We start from the raw sequence: 19,893 nt of genomic DNA, 5'->3' as shown, positions 1-19,893 counted from the left end.
GCAGTATTTTCACGGCCGGATAAAAAAATTACCTGATTTAATCTGGTTACTACTCCTGCCCAGAAACTAGAATATACATATAATTAGTAGATTTGGATAGAAAACACTAAAGTTTCTAAAACTGTTTGAATGGTGTCTGTGAGTATAACAGAACTCATGTGGCAGGCAAAAACCTGAGAAGATTCCATGCAGGAAGTGCCCTGTCTGACAATTTGTTGTCCTTCTGTTGCATCTCTATCAAAATTACAGCATCTGTGCTGTTACGTGACACTTTCTAAGGCTTCCATTGGCTCTCTAAAGCCGCCAGAAAGTGGAATGGGGTGTCTGCTGTCTCTGGGCAAAGTATAGGAGCAGAGTTTGTAAGTGGTCAGCCTGGGGACAGTGAGACTGGAGATGCGCGGTCACGAGAATTCGCCATTTTTTTCTTTCTCTCTTTGAATGAATACAACGTTGCCCAGTTGAGAAATGATTGCTATTTTATGAGAAAAATAGCATAAAAATTGATTTTAACCTCTTGACGGTCGCCTAGGATAGGGGGCGCCACAGCGCTTTTAGAAAAAAATTAGTGCCCATTTTAACCTGCCTACTACTCAAACTCAGAAGCTAGGAGTTTGAGTTTGTAATTAATACTTGTGGATAGAAAACACCCTAAAGTTTCTAAAACTGTTTGAATGGTGTCTGTGAGTATAACAGAACTCATATGGCAGTCAAAACCCCGAGACAGATCGAAACAGGAAGTGGAATTCTGAATTGCGGACTCAACTTCATCTCGTTGCCTATAAATCACACCATGAGCAATGGTTCATTGAGCACTTCCTATTGCTTCCACTAGATGTCCAAAGTCTTTACAAAGTGATTTGAGTCTCCTACTGTGAAAACTGACAGAATGACACGCTGTGGAACGTGGTCACATGCGGAGGGCCATCACCATTATGACGCCGGTGCCCCTGGCTACCCTCCCCTTTCGAAACGTTTACAAAGACAATGAAACCGTCCCCCTTGAATCTTATTGGAGCTCTGGTTGAAAAAGGCCCTAAAGATTTATGTTATACAACGTTTAACATGTTTGAACGAACCTAAATAAGAAAAAAATGCATTTTGTTGAACGAATAGTCCCGCGCCCGACGGAACTTTTGGTGCAGCCTTCAGAACGCGCTAACAAGAACAAGCTATTGGGACGTAAATTATTCACTTTTTCGAACGAAAATACATTTGTTGTGGACCTGGGAAGCCTAGAAGTGCTTTCTGATGAAGATAATCAAAGGTAAGGGATTATTGACAATAGTATACAAGATTAGATTTGATATGCGATTGTTCCAAGATGGCGCTGACCTGTTACGCTAGCCTATTTTTCTGAGTATCGCATCCCCTTTTATCGCAAAGTGTGATTACCCAGTAAAGTTATTTTTAAATCTGGCATTACAGGTGCTTTCAAGAGATATTAATCTATAAATCTTAGAATGACAATATTACATTTTAAAAATGTTTTCGAATATTAATTTAGTAAATTGTAGCGCTGTTTCATCGGATGCATTTGAGGGAAAATAGTTAGTCAACGTTACGCACCGATGTAAAATGCTGTTTTTATATATAAATATGAACTTTATCGAACAAAAGAATGCATGTATTGTGTAACATGATGTCCTAGGTGTGTCATCTGATGAAGATTGTCAAAGGTTAGTGCTGCATTTAGCTGTTTTTTGGTTATTTGTGATGCATGTGGTTGGTCGGAAAATGGCTATGTGGCTACTTTTACGATATACTCCTCTAACATAATCTAATGTTTTGCTTTTGCTGTAAAGCCTTTTTGAAATCGGACAACGTGGTTCGATTCAGGAGAGGTGTATCTATAAAACGATATAATTTGAAAAAAAAAATGAAAAAAAAATATCTATAAAATTTTGTTATGCTAATGGCGATAGGATTTTTCGCTGGATGAGCCCGACCAGGGGTTAAACAGCGTTTGACATGCTTCTAAGTACGGTAATGGAATATTTTGATTTTTTTTGTCACGAAATGCACTCGCGCGTTACCCTTCGGATAGTGACCTGAACGCATGAACAAAACAGAGGTATTTGGATATAACTATGGATTATTTGGAACCAAAACAACATTTGTTGTTGAAGTAGAAGTCCTGGGAGTGCATTCTGATGAAGAACAGAAAAGGTAATCCAATTTTTCTAATAGTAATTCTGAGTTTAGGTGACCCCGAAGTTGGCGGATGTCAAAAAGCTAGCCGTGATGGCTGAGCTATATACTCAGAATATTGCAAAATGTGCTTTCGCCGAAAAGCTATTTTAAAATCGGACACCGAGATTGCATAAATATCTATAATTCTTATAATAATTGTTATGTATTTTGTCAACGTTTATCATGAGTAATTTAGTAAATTCACCGGAAGTTTTCGGTGGGTATGCTAATTCTGAACATCACATGCTAATGTAAAAAGCTGGTTTTTGATATAAATATGAACTTGATTGAACAAAACATGCATGTATTGTATAACATAATGTCCTAGGAGTGTCATCTGATGAAGATCATCAAAGGTTAGTGCTGCATTTAGCTGTGGTTTTGGTTTATGTGACATATATGCTTGCTTGGAAAATGGCTGTGTGGTTATTTGTGTAGTCTCCTAACATAATCTAATGTTTTGCTTTCGCTGTAAATCCTTTTTGAAATCGGACAATGTGGTTAGATAAACGACAGTCTTATCTTTAAAATGCGCGGTCACGAGAACTCTTTAAATGGGGTTCCGCTAGCAGAACGTCTAGATGCAAGAGGTTAATAAAAGACTCAATCATGGACACTTACTGAGACTTGTGGCTGCTTCACGTGATGTACAGTGGCAAGAAAAAGTATGTGAACCCTTTGGAATTACCTGGATTTCTGTACAATTTGGTCATAAAATTTGATCTGATCTTCATCTAAGTCACAACAATACACAAACACAGTGTGCTTAAACTAATAACACACAAATGATTGTATTTTTCTTGTCTATATTGAATACATAATTTAGACATTCACAGTGTAGTTTGGAAAAAGTATGTGAACCCGTAGGCTAATGACTTCTCCAAAAGCTAATTGGAGTCAGGAGTCGGCTAACCTGGAGTCCAATCAATGAGACGAGATCAGAAATGTTGGTTAGAGATGCCTAGCCCTTTAAAAAACTCACAAAATGTAAGTTGGCTATTCACAAGAAGCATTGCCTGATGTGAACCATGCCTCGAGCAAAAGAGATCTCAAAAGACCTAAGATTAAGAATTGTTGACTTTCATAAAGCTGGAAAGGGTTACAAAAGTATCTCTAAAAGTCTTGATTTTCATCAGTCTACGGTAAGACAAATTGTCTATAAATTGAGAAAGTTCAGCACTGTTTCTACTCTCCCTAGGAGTGGCCATAAGGGAAAGATGACTGCAAGAGCACAGCGCAGAATGCTCAATGAGGTTAAGAAGAATCCTAGAGTGTCAGCTAAAGACTTGTAGAAATCTCTGGAACATGCTAACATTTCTGTTGACGAACCTACGATACGTAAAACACTAAACAAGAATGGTGTTCATAGGAGTACACCACGGAAGAAGCCAATGCTGTCCAAAATATTTGAAATTTGCAAAAGTGCACCTGGATTTTCCACAGCGCTACTGGCAAAATATTCTGTGGACAGATGAAACTACAGTTGAGTTGTTTACAAGGAAAAGGCGCAGCACACCAACATCAATAACTTATCCCAACTGTAAAGTATGGTGGAGGGAGCATCATGATTTGGGGATGCTTTGCTGCCTCAGGACCTGGAACGAATTCCCAAGTTTATTAAGACATTTTGCAGGAGAATGCAAAATGTCTGCCAATTGAAGCACAACAGAAGTTGGGTGATCCAACAGGACAACGACCCAAAACACAGAAGTAAATCAACAACAGAATGGCTTCAACAGAAGAAATTACGCCTTCTGGAGTGGCCCAATCAGAGTCCTGACCTCTACCCAATTGACATGCTGTGGCAGGACCTCAAGAGAGCGGTTCACACCAGACATCCCAAGAATATTGCTGAACTGAAACAGTTTTGTAAAGTGGAATGGTCCAAAATTCTTCCTGACCGTTGTGCAGGTCTGATCCGGGTCTGATCCGCAACTACAGAAAACATTTGGTTGAGGTTATTGCTGCCATAGGAGGATCAACCAGTTATTAAATCCAAGGGTTCACATACTTTTCCCACCCTGCACTGTGAATGTTTACACAGTGTGTTCAATAAAGACATGAAAACGTATAATTGTTTGTGTGTTATTAGTTTAAACAGACTGTGTTTGTCTATTGTTGTGACTTAGATAAAGATCAGATCAAATTGAATTCCTTAGGGTTCTCATATTTGTTCTTGCCACTGTATTGTTGTCTCTACCTTTTTGCCCTTCGTGCTGTTGTCTGTGCCTAACAATGTTTGTAAAAATGTTGTGCTGCTACCATGTTGTGTTGCTGCCATGTTGTGTTGCTAACGTGTTGTTGTTGTTGTGGTGCTACCATGCTGTGTTGTCATGTGTCGCTGTCATGCTGTGTTGTTGTCTTTGGTCTGTCTTTATGCAGTGTTGTGGTGTTTCTCTTGTCATTTTTTATTTGTTACTTTCCCCACAGGAGACCTTTTGCCTATTGGTAGGCCGTCATTGTAAATAACAATTTGTTCTTAATTGACTTGCCTAGTTGAATAAAATAAAAATTATAGAGGAAAGCTACAAGCAATACATATCATGAAACTCCTGGGGATAATAAAAACAAAACAATTATACAAGGATGAATGTTTCTCTGTTGGGTATCTTTAATACATGCAATAGGACAGTGATCACTGATGACATTAGCAAAGACAACCCTCAATAAGTACTTGTAGGGTCTATTTTTCAAAATGTTGTCAATCAGCGAGGAGTTTGCTGGGTTTCTTACATGAATCCATGTAGGTTTGGAGATTAGTTGAGTCAGGTTAAAGTCAAGACAAATATTCTTCAAATCATCAGAGGCCGGGGTAAGCAAATCCAGGTTAAATTCTCCTAAAATATGTCCTTCAGATGACAGAAAAGATTTGAAATATTCAGAAATAGCATCAAATGCATCCATCAGTGCAGCAGGCTGGCAGTACAAACAAAAGTGTATTTTGGCACAAGGCCAAATCTACAGTGCCTTCAGAAAGTATTCACACACCTTGACTTTTTCCACATTTTGTTGTGTTACAACCTGAATTTAAAATGGATTAAATGTAGATGTTTTTTGTCCCTGGCCTACACACAATCCCCCATAATATCAAAGTGGAAATATGTTTTTCTACATTTTTACAAATTAATAAAAAATGAAAAGCTGAACTGGCTTGCGTCAATAAGTATTCAACTTCTTTGTTATGGCAAGCCTAAATAAGTGTAGGACATAATAAGGAAGACCAGGAAGATTGTCCAATGCCTTGAAAAGAATGTAACCTAATGGTATATGGGTAGAAAAAAATGCAGACATTGAATATCTCTTTGAGCATGGTGAAGTTAATAATTACAATTTGGTGTATCAATACACCCAGTCACTACAAAGATACAGGCATCCTTCCTAATCCAGTTGCCGGAGAAGAAGGAAACCACTCAGGGATTTCAACATGAGGCCAATGATGGTGACTTTAAAACAACATTGTACTTAATCCACAATACTAACCTAATTGAGTAAAAGGAAGGAAACCTGGACAGAATACAAATATTCCAAAACATGCATCCTGTTTGTTACAAGGCAAACATGCATCCTGTTATGTTTGGGGCAAATCCAATTTAACACATTACTGAGTGCCACTCTCCATATTTTCAAGCATTATGTGTTTGCTTGTAATCATTAAGGAATCAGAAGTTTTTCAGGATAAAAAAGAAACCTGGAGCTAAGCACGGGCAAACTCCAAGAGGAAAGCCTGGTTCAGTCACTGGGAGATTATTTCACCTTTCAGCAGGACAATAACCAAAAGGGCAACATCTACCCTGGAGTTGCTTATCAAGAAGACTGAATGTTCCTGAGTGACAGAGTTACAGTTTTGACTTAAATCTGCTTGAAAATATATTGCAAGACTGGAAAACGGTTGTCTAGCAATGATCGACAACCAATTTGACAGAGTTTTAACAATTTAGAAAATAATATTAGGCAAATATTATACAATCCAAGTGTGCAAAGCTCTTAGAGACTTACCCAGAAAGACTCCCAGCTGTAATCGCTGCTAAAGGCGATTCTAACATGTTTTGAATCAAGGGTGTGAATACTTATGTAAATGAGATATTTCTATATTTCATTTTCAATAAGTGTATACAAATTTCTAAAAACATGTTTTCACTTTGTCATTAAAGGATATTGAGTGCACAGTCGTGGCCAAAAGTTTTGAGAATGACACAAATATTAATTTCCACAAAGTTTGCTGCTTCAGTGTCTTTAGATATTTTTGTCAGATGTTACTATGGAATACTGAAGTATAATTACAACTATTTCATAAGTGTCAAAGGCTTTTATTGACAATTACCTGAAGTTGATGCAAAGAGTCAATATTTGCTTCTTGACCCTTCTTTTTCAAGACCTCTGCAATTCGCCCTGGCATGCTGTCAATGAACTTCTGGGCCACATCCTGACTGATGGCAGCCCATTCTTGCATAATCAATGCTTGGAGTTTGTCATAATTTGTGGGTTTTTGTTTGTCCACCCGCCTCTTGAGGATTGACCACAAGTTCTCAATGGGATTAAGGTCTGGGGAGTTTCCTGGCCATGGACCCAAAATATCAATGTTTTGTTCCCCGAGCCACTTAGTTATCACTTTTGCCTTATGGCAAGGTGCTCCATTATGCTGGAAAAGACACTGTTCGTCACCAAACTGTTCCTGGATGGTTTGGAGAAGTTGGTACCATTCTTTATTCATGGCTGTGTTCTTAGGCAAAATTGTGAGTGAGCCCACTCCCTTGGCTGAGAAGCAACCCCACACATTAATGGTCTCAGGATGCTTTACTGTTGGCATGACACAGGACTGATGGTAGCACTCACCTTGTCTTTTCCGGACAGGCTTTTTTCCAGATGCCCCAAACAATCAGAAAGGAAATGGCTTTACCCCAGTCCTCAGCAGTCCAATCCCTGTACCTTTTGCAGAATATCAGTCTGTCCCTGATGTTTTTCCTGGAGAGAAGTGGCTTCTTTGCTGCCCTTCTTGACACCAGGCCATCCTCCAAAAGTCTTTGCCTCACTGTGCGTGCAGATGCACTCACACCTGCCTGCTGCCATTCCTGAGCAAGCTCTGTACTGGTGAGCCCCGATCCCGCAGCTGAATCAACTTTAGGAGACGGTCCTGGCGCTTGCTAGACTTTCTTGGGTGCCCTGAAGCCTTCTTCACAACAATTGAACCGCTCTCCTTGAAGTTCTTGATGGTCCGATAAATGGTTGATTTAGGTGCGATCTTACTGGCAGCAATATCCTTGCCTGTGAAGCCCTTTTTGTGCAAAGCAATGATGACGGCACATGTTTCCTTGCAGGTAACCATGGTTGGCAGAGGAAGAACAATGATTCCAAGCACCACCCTCCTTTTGAAGCTTCCAGTCTGTTATTCGAACTCAATCAGCATGACAGACTTATCTCCAGCCTTGTCCTCGTCAACACTCACACCTGTTTTAACGAGAGCATCACTGACATGATGTCAGCTGGTCCTTTTGTGGCAGGGCTGAAATGCAGTGGAAATGTTTTTGGGGGATTCAGTTAATTTGCATGGCAAAGAGGGACTTTGCAATTAATTGCAATTCATCTGCTCACTCTTCATAACATTCTGGAGTATATGCAAATTGCCATCATACAAACTGAAACAGCAGACTTTGTGAAAATGTATATTTGTGTCATTCTCAAAACTTTTGACCACGACTGTATATTGGTGAGTTTTTGTTATTTTTTATAAATTAATTTTGAAATCAGGCTGTAACACAACAAATTCTGGAATAAGTCAAAGTGTATGAACACTTTCTCAAGGCACTGTATCACTGTTCCCTGTGGCTCAGTTGGTAGAGCGTGGTGTTTGCAATGCCTGCATGGTGTGTGCAACACCAGGGTTGTGGGTTTGATTCCCACGTGGTGCCAGTACACACAAAAAAAATGCTTGAAATGTATGAAATGTTTGCATTCACTACTGTAATTCGCTCTGGATAAGAGCATCTGCTAAATGACTAAAATGTAAATGTATCACAAACACTCAAACTTTTTGGGCATACTGATACTTAGAGAACATGATGCCACAAGTTGATTACACATATGTTGCCCGGTCTTTGTGAGAACCATAATATTAGGGTACCTATCATGCACCCAGACATCAAGAAGGTCCATCTTTGATATCAAGCTTCACAAGTTTATGTGCAACAGCTCAAGCCCTCTACATTATTTGAAAACTGAGGAGTTCGCCATATTTGTGGAATTCACAATACAACTAATAACCCTTTACAAGTTAACAGCTAGCTGCCGGGTTGACAGAGATATTCAGAGGATTAAGAGGAACATAAATTAGGGAACTTACATTGGCCACACTACTACGTCTCTAAAACAGTTTGCCATGTTGCAGGGAATTATCCTGTCCAGTTAGGGTGAATCCTGTCTATTTTAAAAAGCGCTGTTGCTCCCATAGCAAATCAAAATAGTCACAAAAGGAAACAATATTTATATTGCACAGTTCCATGAGGTATTGGTTTAGGGCAACGAGGCAGCTGCAATGTTCCGGACCACTTTGATAGTATGGGAGATGGCCACAGATAATTATTCTCTCACCTATGGTAATGAGGGTGTTAAAAAACATCGTTTTGTAGTCCTCCCTCAGTTCCAAGTGTCGTCCAAAGCGAATGTCATTAAACCCAACATGTGTGATGATGGTGCCAATATTAGAGTTATTAGACCAGAACTGATTCAAACCAAGCTAGCCTAACTGCGCTAGCAGCATTGGATGGCGTCAAGAGGCGTGGTAGGCTGGTGGTATGGACAGGGGTTGTAGCTACTAGCTGGCTGCCAGCTGTTGGTCAATTCCCAGGAACAGAGCCGACTCCCAGGGCAGGTAGGTCTGCCTCCATTGGGACAAAACTGTTTGATAGCCCAATTGGATCTTCCAGAAGAGATGTAGACCAGTCAGACTTCCACCCTCCAGGACCTCCTATGCCTGGCTAGTGATCTCTTATGGGCAGCGGAGTTGAGCTTACCATCTGTCTGGTGGAGTGGAACAGATCAATCGACTCATCGGCACCCTGGCTATAGGAGGCACTCAAGACCGAGATGCGATTCACCTGGGATGCAGCTTTGTCGGTGAAGTTTGATAGCAGGTCCTGCTTCTACCGCAGCTGAGCTAACAACAGGAGAATCTCTTCCTGAAGCTGCTTGATGGTGATGCATACAGGGCAGACGAACCCCCATCCATCGATCAGTTACCCCCTTTTCCCTCCTCTTGCATGGAAATCATCTTGCACCTATCACAATTGGGCCCAGCCATGTATAAAAACCCAGGTAGGCTAGCACTGCTAGTCTGCTAGCCAATAGGATCCAAGCTCGGGTCAGGTTCGAGCAGTCCCAGCCACAAGGGCTAACCGTGATGTGGATAAAATCTTGAATCCAAACGCTAACTCAAACAATACGAAGACATAGATTAGACTAAAAACAGACTAAACAAACTATGAATTCACATGCCAAACCAATCAAAAAACACCAGCCTTCCCTTCAACCAGACGTGATGTAGTCTACATTACAGTAAAGCACAAGGAGTTCCCATGGGAACAAGTATGTTTGGAGAGACGTGAGATAACATCAGGGGAATTGCCCAAACTATGCATGGACCTCCTATGTCATAGTCTGTTTACTAGACCTATCTCACAGGCTGACCTCACCATAGTTACACACAACAACACATCTCCTTCACCCCCATCAGACATACATTACATCACTATAAATGGGTTCACTGTTTTTCATTTCTGTAAATGAGCAGACATGTGGAGATAAGGCCCCAATAAGACCAAGACCAGAACATCTTCTCCTACCTCACAGGCTGTTGTTGTGCATGGTGCGCTGTGACGGCGTGTGTGTGAGTACGAAACTCTCCGTGCACTGCTGGCTGCTGGAGGACAGCGACCTCCTGGGCGAGCGCTGGAACCGGTTCCTCCGGTTGAAGTAGCTGCCCGCGGTGCAGGTACGTTGGCGTTTCCGCAGGTACTCCTTGTAGTTCTTGGTGAGCAGCGTGTAGAGGAAAGGGTTGATGCAGCTGTTGGAGTAGGTGAGGCAGGTGGTCAGATAGTTGATGTTGCGCTTGGCCTTGGTGGAGAGGTCGATGGAGGGGTGGAACTGACCCAGGAGCTGCCAGATCCAGAAGGGCAGGAAACAGGCCCAGAACAGCAGGACGATGGTAAAGATCAGGTAGAGGACCTAGAGAATAGAGAAATACAAGATGGAGTTAGAACTAGCTCAGATAGAGGACCTGTTGGACAGGGATTTACAAGATTACAGCAATCAATCACATTCACTTGTTTTACCAAAGCATATTCCTTTGACATATCTAAATGATGGATAGGCAGAGAGATAGTTAGTTTGATTGACTGACCTTCTGGTTTGGTAGTTTCTTGGTTTGTTTGAAGGTTTCTGTCTGAGAGATCCAGTAGGTGCGAGCCAGCCCGATGTAGAGAAAGCCAATGATCATCCCCGGAGCCACGATGCTGGTACAGAACAGGAAAGTGATGTACACCTTATAGGACAGCGGAGAGATGGTCGGCTGGCACATGGCCTTGCTACCTACCATCATCATCTGAATCCTGAGGATCATAGGTAAAGTAAGGACCAGGGAAGCCACCCATACAAGCACCGCAATGGCTTTGCGGTAGCTCTTGGACCGTTTGACTGTGTCCAGCGGTTTCAGCACGGCAAAGTACCTCTCCGTGCTCATGATGGTCAGGGTAAAAATGCTGGCGTGCATCGTCAGGAAATCCATACTGATCAGAATCCTGCAACCAGCATCGCCGAAATACCAACCTTTCAGGAAGTACGTGCAGACCACGAACGGGATGGTCAACAGATAGAGCAGATCCGCCAAGGCTAGGTTGATGATGTAAATATACATGGATGCTGCAGAACGCATGGAGTGACACATGACCACGAGGGTGTAGATGTTTCCGGAAACGCCGACCAGACACATGAGGGAGAGTATACAGCCTATGGTGAAGGTGGCGGCTGTGTTTTCAGAAGAGGAAGGGGCAGAGTCAAAAGGCGGGTCGGTGGCGTTGGGGATCCACTCCACCAGGACCAGCAGGGGTTTCATGGATACAGTGGTCATCGCTATGGAGGGGGAGCGGGGCATGGGAGAGCAGAGACAGATAAGCAAGGGAAATGTTATCAATCATTATTATTCAATTATATCTATTATTTGCATTTCTGCAGCAACAACAGATGTTCCATGTATATTATGGTGATTTTAGGTTATGGGAAGAAAGGAATGGGAAATACAGTGCCTTCAGAAAGTATTCATAACCCTTGGCTTATTCAACATTTTGTTGTTTTACAGCCTAAAATGAAAATGGATTAAATAAATAATAATCTCACCCATCTACACACAATACACAACAAAGTGAAAACATGTTTTTAGAAATGTTTGCACATTTATTGAACATGAAATACAGAAATATATAATTTACATAAGTATTCACATTTATTCACAATACATGTTAGAATCACCTTTGGCAGCAATTACAGCTGTGAATATTTCTGTATAAGTCTCTAAGAGCTTTGCACACCTGGATTGTACAATATCTGCACATTATTTAATGTTTTATTCCTCAAGCTCTGTCAAATTGGTTGTTGTTCATGGCTAGACAGCCACTTTAAAGTCTTGCCAAAGATTTTCAAGTCAATATAAGTCAAAACTGTAACCAGGCCATTCAGAAACATTCAATGTTTTCTTGGTAAGCAACTCCAGTGTATAGCATGGGCTAGCCCATGCTATGACCATCTCGCGGGGAGGGCTCCTGGGCTGCTCCTGAAGCCCACTCATCGGCTGCAATATCCAGGACCACTTCTACTGCCGGTACGGGGCACGGAACCCCGCCGATCCTTCACGACTGAAATACCGACATAATCTGCTCGAGGATTCCAACAGGCTCCTCAGGCGCGACGTCCCCTGAAGGCCAATTCTGCTAACCGCGGCCTGCTAGCTATCTAGAGCATATTGGACTGTTAGCTGATCCATCGGCCAGTTTCTTGGACCACTATACCCATTTTGGACTTGGACCCCCCTGCTACTTGGAACCCTACTAATTCCACAACTGGTCCATCGACGTCACCGCACGAGGAGGCGAAAACAGACTTTCCCCATACGTGACGTCCCTCTAAGGACGTCACGTCCTTCTGCTAACTTGCTAGCCCCGGCCTGCTAACTGCTAGCTTGCTATCCCCGGCCTGCTAACTGTCTGAATCGCCGTGTCCCCAGCCAACCCAACCACTCACTGGACCCATACGATTCACTTGGCTGCGCATGCCTCTCCCTAATATCAATATGCCTTGTCCGTTACTGTCCTGGTTAGTGATTACTGTCTTATTTCACTGTAGAGCCTCTAGCCCTGCTCAATATGCCTTAACCAACCATGTTGTTTCACCTCCCACATATGCGATGACATCACCTGGTTTAAACGTCTCTAGAGACTATAACTCTCTCATCATTACTCAATGCCTAGGTTTACCTCCAATGTACTCTCTTCCTACCATACCTTTGTCTGTACATTATGCCTTGAATCTATGCTATCGTGCACAGAAACTTGCTCCTTTTACACTCTGTTCCGAACGTGCTAGACGGCCAGTTCTTATAGTCTTTAGCCGTACCCTTATCCTACTTCTCCTCTGTTCCTCTGGTGATGTAGAGGTTAATCCAGGACCTGCAGTGCCTAGCTCCACTCCTACTCCCCAGGTGCTCTCATTTGTTGAATTCTGTAACCGTCAAAGCCTTGGTTTCATGCATGTTAATTAGAAGCCTACTCCCTAAGTTTGCTTTATTCACTGCTTTATCACACAATGCCAACCCGGATGTCCTAGGCATGTGTCTGATTCCTGGCTAAGGAAGACCACCAAAAACCCTGAAATTTCCATCCTTAACTACAACATCTTCCGACAAGATAGAGCTGCCAAAGGGGGTGGTGTTGCAATCTACTGCAGAGATAGCCTGCAGAGTTCTGTCATACTATCCAGGTCTATACCCAAACAATTCGAGCTTCTACTTTGAAAAATCCACCTTTCCAGAAACAAGTCTCTCACGGTTGCCGCTTGCTATATACCACCCTCTGCCCCCAGCTGTGCCCTGGTCACCATATGTGAATTGACTGCCCCCCACCTATCTTCTGAGCTTGTGCTGCTAGGTGACCTAAACTGGGACATGTTTAACACCCCGGCCCTCCTACAAAAACATCCTGTGGTGTTCTTCATTGCCATCGAATAGCCCCCGGGATATGCAACTTTTCAAGTTAGGAACCAATATACACAGGCAGTTAGGAAAGCTAAGGCTAGCTTTTTCAAACAGAAATTTGCATCCTGCAGTACAAACTCAAAAAAGTTCTGGGACATTGTAAAGTCCATGGAGAATAAGAGCACCTCCTCCCAGCTGCCTCTCCACTCAGGCTAGGAAACACTGTCACTACCGATAAATCCACAATAACTGAGAATTTCAATAAGCATTTTTCTACGGCTGGCCATGCTTTCCACCTGGCTACCCCTACCCCGGTCAACAGCCCTGCGCTCCCCACAGCAACTCGCCCAAACCTCCCCCACTTCTCCTTCACCCAAATCCGTATAGCTGATGTTCTGAAAGAGCTGCGAAATCTGGACCCCTACAAATCAGCTGGGCTAGACAATCTGGACCCTCTCCGAAATTGTTGCATCCCCTATTACTAGCCTGTTCAACCTCTCTTTTGTATAGTCTGAGATTCCCATAGATTGTAAAGCTGCTGCGGTCATCCCCCTCTTCGAAGGGGGAGACACTCTAGACCCAAACTGCTACAAACCTTTATCTATTCTGCCCTGCCTTTCTAAGGTCTTTGAAAGCCAAGTTAACATACAGATTACCGACCATTTCGAATCTCACCGTACCTTCTCCGCTATGCAATCTGGTTTCAGAGCTGGTCATGGATGCACCTTAGCCACGCTCAAGGTCCTAAACAATATCATAACCTCCATCGAAAAGAGTGCCACAGGGTTCAATTCTCGGGCCAACTCTCTTCTCTGTACACATTAATGATGTCGCTCTCGCTGCTGGTGATTCTTTGATCCACCTCTACGCAGACGACACCATTCTGTATACTTCTGGCCCTTCTTTGGACACTGTGTTAACTAACCTCCAGATGAGCTTCAATGCCATACAACTTTCCTTCCGTGGCCTCCAACTGCTCATAAATGCAAGTAAAAGTAAATGCATGCTCTTCAACCGTTCGCTTCCCGCACCTGTCCGCCTGTCCAGCATCAATACTCTAGACGGTTCTGACTTAGAATATGTGAACAACTACAAATACCTAGGTGTCTGGTTAGACTGTAAACTCTCCTTCCAGACTCACATTAAACATCTCCAATCCAAAATTGAATCTAGAATCGGCTTCCTATTTCACAACAAAGCATCCTTCACTCATGCTGCCAAACATACCCTCGTAAAACTGACCATCCTACTGATCCTCGACTTCGGCGATGTCATTTACAAAATAGCCTCCAACACTCTACTCAACAAATTGGATGTAGTCTATAGTCTATCACAGTGCCATCCGTTTTGTCACCAAAGCCCCATATACTACCCACCTGTCACGACTTCCGCCGAAGTTGGTCCCTCTCCTTGTTCGGGCAGCGTTCGGTGGTCGACGTCACCGACCTTCTAGCCATCGCCGATCCACTTTTAATTTTCCATTGGTTTTGTCTTATCTTCCATCACACCTGGTTCCAATTCCATCAATTACATGTTGTGTATTTAATCCTCTGTTCCCCCCCATGTCCTTGTCCGTAATTGTTTGTTGTAGTGCTTGTGCACGGGATGCTGGTATTTTACTGGGTTTTGTTTGACCCATTTACTGTATTGTTCTGTTGACGGTGGTTTATTGTTATTAAACACAACCGTTGTAAATCAGTTTCCGCTCTCCTGCGCCTGACTTCTCTGCCATCAGTAGCATCGCATTACACCACCACTGCAACCTGTAAATCAAATCAAATCAAATTTTAGGCCATCGTTGGCTGGCCCTTACTTCTTACTTCATTCCCACTGGCTCCAGGTTGTCTACAAGTCTCTGCTAGGTAAAGCCCTGCCTTATCTCAGCTCACTGGTCACCATAGCAGCACCCACCCGTTGCACGTGCTCCAGCAGGAATATCTCACTGGTCACCCCCAAAGCCAATTCTTCCTTTGGCCGCCTCTCCTTCCAGTTCTCTGCTGCCAATGACTGGAACGAAATGCAAAAATCTCTGAAGCTGGAGACTCTTACCTCCCTCATTAGCTTTAAGCACCAGCTGTCAGAGCAGCTCACAGATCACTGCACCTGGACATAGCTCATCTGTAAATAGCCTATCCAATCTAACTCATCCCCATACTGTATTTATTTATTTATCTTGCTCCTTTGCACCCCAGTATCTCTACTTGTACATTCATCTTCTGCACACCCTACCATTCCAGTGTTTAATTGTTATATTGTAATTACTTCGCCACCATGGCCTTTTTATTGCCTTACCCCTCTTATCCTACCTCATTTGTACATGCTGTTTATAGATTTTTCTACTGTATTATTGATTGTATGTTTATTTGTTTCATGTGTAACTCTGTGTTGTTGTATGTACCGAACTGCTTTGCTTTATCTTGGCCAGGTCGCAGTTGCAAATGAGAACTTGTTCTCAACTAGCCTACCTGGTAAAATAAAGGTGAAATAAAATAAAAAGAAGTACAAATATTTGGCCGTGTGCTTTAGGTTGTTGTCCTGTTATAAGGTGAATTTGTCTCCCAGTGTGTTGGACAGCAGACTGAATCAGGTTTTCCTCTAGGATTTTGCCTGTGCTTAGCTTTATTCCATTTCCTTTTATCCTACAATACTCCCTAGTTCTTGTCGATGACAAGCATACAAATAACATGATGCAGCTACCTACATGCTTGAAAATATGAAGAGTGGTACTCAGTAATGTGTTGTGTTGGATTTTCCCTAAACAACACTTTGTATTCAGGACAAAGTAAATTTCTTTGCCACATGTTTTGCAATTTTACTTTAGTGCCTTATTTCAAACAGGATGCATGTTTTGGAATATATTTAATTCTGTACAGGCTTCCTTCAGTTCACTCTGTCATGTAGGTTAGTATTTTGGAGGAACTACAATGTTGTTGGAGTAACTACAATGTTATTGATCCATCCTCAGTTTTCTCCTATCGCAGCCATTAAACTCTGTAACTGTTTTAAAGTCCCCATTGGCCTCATAGTGAAATCCCTGAGCGGTTTCCTTCCTGTCAGGCAACTGAATTAAGAAGGATGCCTGTATCTTTGTAGTGACTGGATGTATTGATACACCATCCAAAGTGTAATAATCTGCTTATATTTATTTTTACCTACATTATCTACTAATAGTTGCCCTTCTTTGCGAGGCATTGGAAAACCTACCTGGTCTTTGTGGTTGACTCTGTGTTTGAAATTCACTGCGCGACTGAGGGACCTTACAGATAATTGTATGTGTGGGGTACAGAGATGAGGTAGTCATTCAAATCATGTTAAACACTATTATTGCACATAGAGTGTTTCCATGCAGCCTATTGTCTGACTTGTTAAGTGCATTTTTACCCCTGAACTTATTTAGGCTTGCCATAAAGGGGTTGAATACTTATTGCCTCAAGACATATCAGCTTTCCATTTTTTATTAATTTGTAAAGACTTAGAAAAACAACATTATTACAATGACATTGTGGGGTATTTTGTGTAGGCCAGTGACACAACATCTCAATTTAATCCATTTAAAATTTAGGCTGTAACACAACAAAATGTGGAAAAAGGGTGTGTGAATAATTTCTGAAGGCACTATAAATAAATATATATTTTCTTTAACGATCACTCCACCAAGATCACCATTGGTTCCATGGATGCAGTGGCCATCGCTGGAAAGAGGAGTGGAAGACAGGGAACAAAATGGAGAGCTTGAGAAGAGAGGAAGAGAGAAAGAGAGGAAGAGAGAAAGAGAAAGATTAGAGCGAGAGAGAATGACAGAGATAGAAAGGGAGAGAGAGAGAGAGAGAGAGAGAGAGAGAGAGAATATACGAAGTAGTACTGGTGAAAGTGTTGCTAGATGGAACCAATTTGATTAACAGTGAAGTCTCATCTTGAATTAGACCTTCTGCTGGTCTCGCTAATCAAGATCTGGAAATGTGAGTATAATTAGATACTTCTGGGTGACAACATTTGTGTCCCAAACCTTATTGGCAGGTTGCCCAGACTCAGATGTAGCCAATTCCTCAACTAAAAGGTACTTTCCATGGAGATTCTCCTTTGCCGTTTTAGTCCAGGAGTAGACATACACTGGTTTAATAAATCTTAATAAACCTTAATAAATCTAAGTCAATCTCCACAAACAATCTCCATGAAATCCAAAGCTGATTATGCTTCTGTAATAGCAGAATGAGCTGAACAGGGATGAATCGGACAGCAAAAAGAGAAAGAGAAACAAAGTAAAACTTTTTCAAAAGAAGCGTATCTTAGGGAGCATGAAACTTCTTTCTACGGACTTAAGGTAAAATTCACTGAAATTCTATTCAGCAATTGGGAAATGCAATCATGTTCCAATAAATATGGTAAGGTGGGTCGATATACTTAACTGCATTGACTGACTAGAATACAAATGTCAGTGACCTTAGCTGCCCTAGTGGCAGTACTGTGGTTCAATACTGAGTGCACTCTTAGAAAAAAGGGTTCCAAAAGGGTTCTTCGGGCTTTCCCCATTGGAAAATCATTTTTGGTTCCAGGTAGAACCCTCTGTGGAAAGGGTTGTTATTCGACCCAGAAGGGTTCTACCTGGAACCAGATGAAGAACCCTTTTATGTTTTTTGTCTATGAGTTTAGGATCAGGATAATAGCATATAGGAATCAAATAAGACATGCGTAGTTAGGGGGAGATCATCATAGATTATATTGGTCTGGTTATAAATTGCTTATAAATATAACTGCTATGGTTTGTGAACAATTATATTAACTTACAGTATAAAACCCGTTGGTCTTGATGTCCATATGTCTACAAATCAATATAATAAATGGTATATACGTGGTAAATAATATTAATAACATATAATACATGAACAAACCCTACACAATTATTTAAATAAAAATTAACCTGCTTTTTTTTATATTCTGCAGTCTCACTTCAGACTCTGATGAAAGTTAGATGGAAGAGTTTGATCTTAGATCCATGCTCTTATAGCCTTTTAAATCCACTATCAATGTCAGGGTCCTCAGGGAAAGGTTGTTCCCTTAGGATCCTAAATCCAGCTGTTCATACAGAGGTAATTTACATATCACCTGATATCTACTGATAGTCAAATCAGGCCACATACTCCATCTCTGATGACATACACAGAGGATGACGCAAACATTTTCCACAAAATGTATTCTAATTAGCTAGTAGATCAAATATTAATTGACTATAAAAACAAAACAACAGCAGACTCTTTTCCAGACTGGATGTAATTATAATTGTACTTTGCCTCAGTCAGATTCTCTCTCTCAGAACTGACATAAATCAATACAAATGTAATCCGCTCTAAGTCTCCCTGTGCGACACCAGCCAGACACATCACCAGCAGACGTGACGTTGAAGAACAGACTCAATGTCTGGGAGTTACACTTTGATGCCTATTTAATTAACTACTCTTTATCTGCTCTGATAGAGCCCGGCAGCCTGTTGGAGTGCCAGGTGTGTGTGTGTGTGGTGTGTGCGTGCATGCCTTACCTTGATTGTAAGCCGCAGACAGACTGGCAGCCTGAACAGAAAAATTTAGCATCTAGCTCCGTTTGCCCGTTGAACCATCACCTTGCTCACTCTGGTCCCCCAAATTTCACACATACTGCAGGTATGTCTAGAGCCATTAAAGTCCACACAGAATCTTCAGGGAATCTGGTGATTCTTTGCATTTGAATTGAGATAAATAAAAAAATCCTGTATCTTGAGTTTGGGTTAGAAAAATCCTGTGCTATAATACCACTGTCTTTAGTTTACCATAGTAAAAAAGTCTGTCAATCAAAAGGTGAATGAATCCGAGATCTGAAAAAAAAGAAAGGTGTCTTTTGAGCTGGAGTAAAACTTATCCTACGCTCTCTGTCTCTCAGTGCCTCTTGAGAGTACCTTCCACAGGTCTGGTTGACAGCTTTAAAATGCCACTGGAGAAAATGAATTTAGAGGCAGAGAAAAAAAAAACAATGAAATGATGAGGAGATAAAGGAACGTTTCCTTGCGGGGAGCAGAGAGTGACGGAGGTGAGAATCACAATAAGCCACAGCTGGTTACGGTGAATCCCCTTCACTGAGACATGGTGTGCCTGAGAGACGGAGAGAAAGAGGGGAGAGAGGAGGGAGGGAGGGAGAAGAGGGAGGGAGAGAGAGACTCACAGAGAAGCACTCTCGCGAGAAGTGGGAGGGGGAGACTGAAAGAGGGACAGAATGGGGAGAGAAAGAGAAATGGATTGAGAGAGAGGCAGGGGGGAGAAAGATAAAGAGACTGTCAGGGAAGTGGCATGGATTATACAGAAATATGCAGGAAATATGTCCTGCTCACTCTCCTCTACCCTTTAACCTGCTATTTTTTGTGCAACAGTAATGTGTGTGTGTGTTAAGCTAGGAAAATATCTTTCAGACTCCCTATCTCTCAGCACAGGGGCGCCGCAGGGTTG

The 19,893-nt window shown here is 42.0% G+C and overlaps 1 protein-coding gene across 1 annotated transcript in view; it reads right to left on the bottom strand.

Annotated features, from left to right (window-relative positions):
• uts2r (urotensin 2 receptor) overlaps positions 1 to 19,512 on the bottom strand; it is a 65,609-nt gene extending 46,097 nt beyond the window's left edge. The window contains exons 1-3 of the mRNA XM_029764704.1: positions 18,957 to 19,512; positions 10,583 to 11,310; positions 10,026 to 10,407 (exon numbers count right to left, since the gene is read on the bottom strand). Of these exons, the coding sequence (XP_029620564.1) occupies positions 10,027 to 10,407; positions 10,583 to 11,310; positions 18,957 to 19,008 (1,161 nt within the window). The 5' untranslated portion in view covers positions 19,009 to 19,512 and the 3' untranslated portion in view covers position 10,026. The remainder of the gene's footprint in view (positions 1 to 10,025; positions 10,408 to 10,582; positions 11,311 to 18,956) is intronic.
• Positions 19,513 to 19,893: the final 381 nt, after the last annotated feature.

This window comes from Salmo trutta, chromosome 10 (genome assembly GCF_901001165.1).
Source record: "Salmo trutta chromosome 10, fSalTru1.1, whole genome shotgun sequence".
Classification (NCBI taxonomy): domain Eukaryota; kingdom Metazoa; phylum Chordata; class Actinopteri; order Salmoniformes; family Salmonidae; genus Salmo; species Salmo trutta.
The sequence above is the reverse complement of the archived record's forward strand: the minus strand, read 5'-3'. Positions and strand labels throughout refer to the sequence as shown.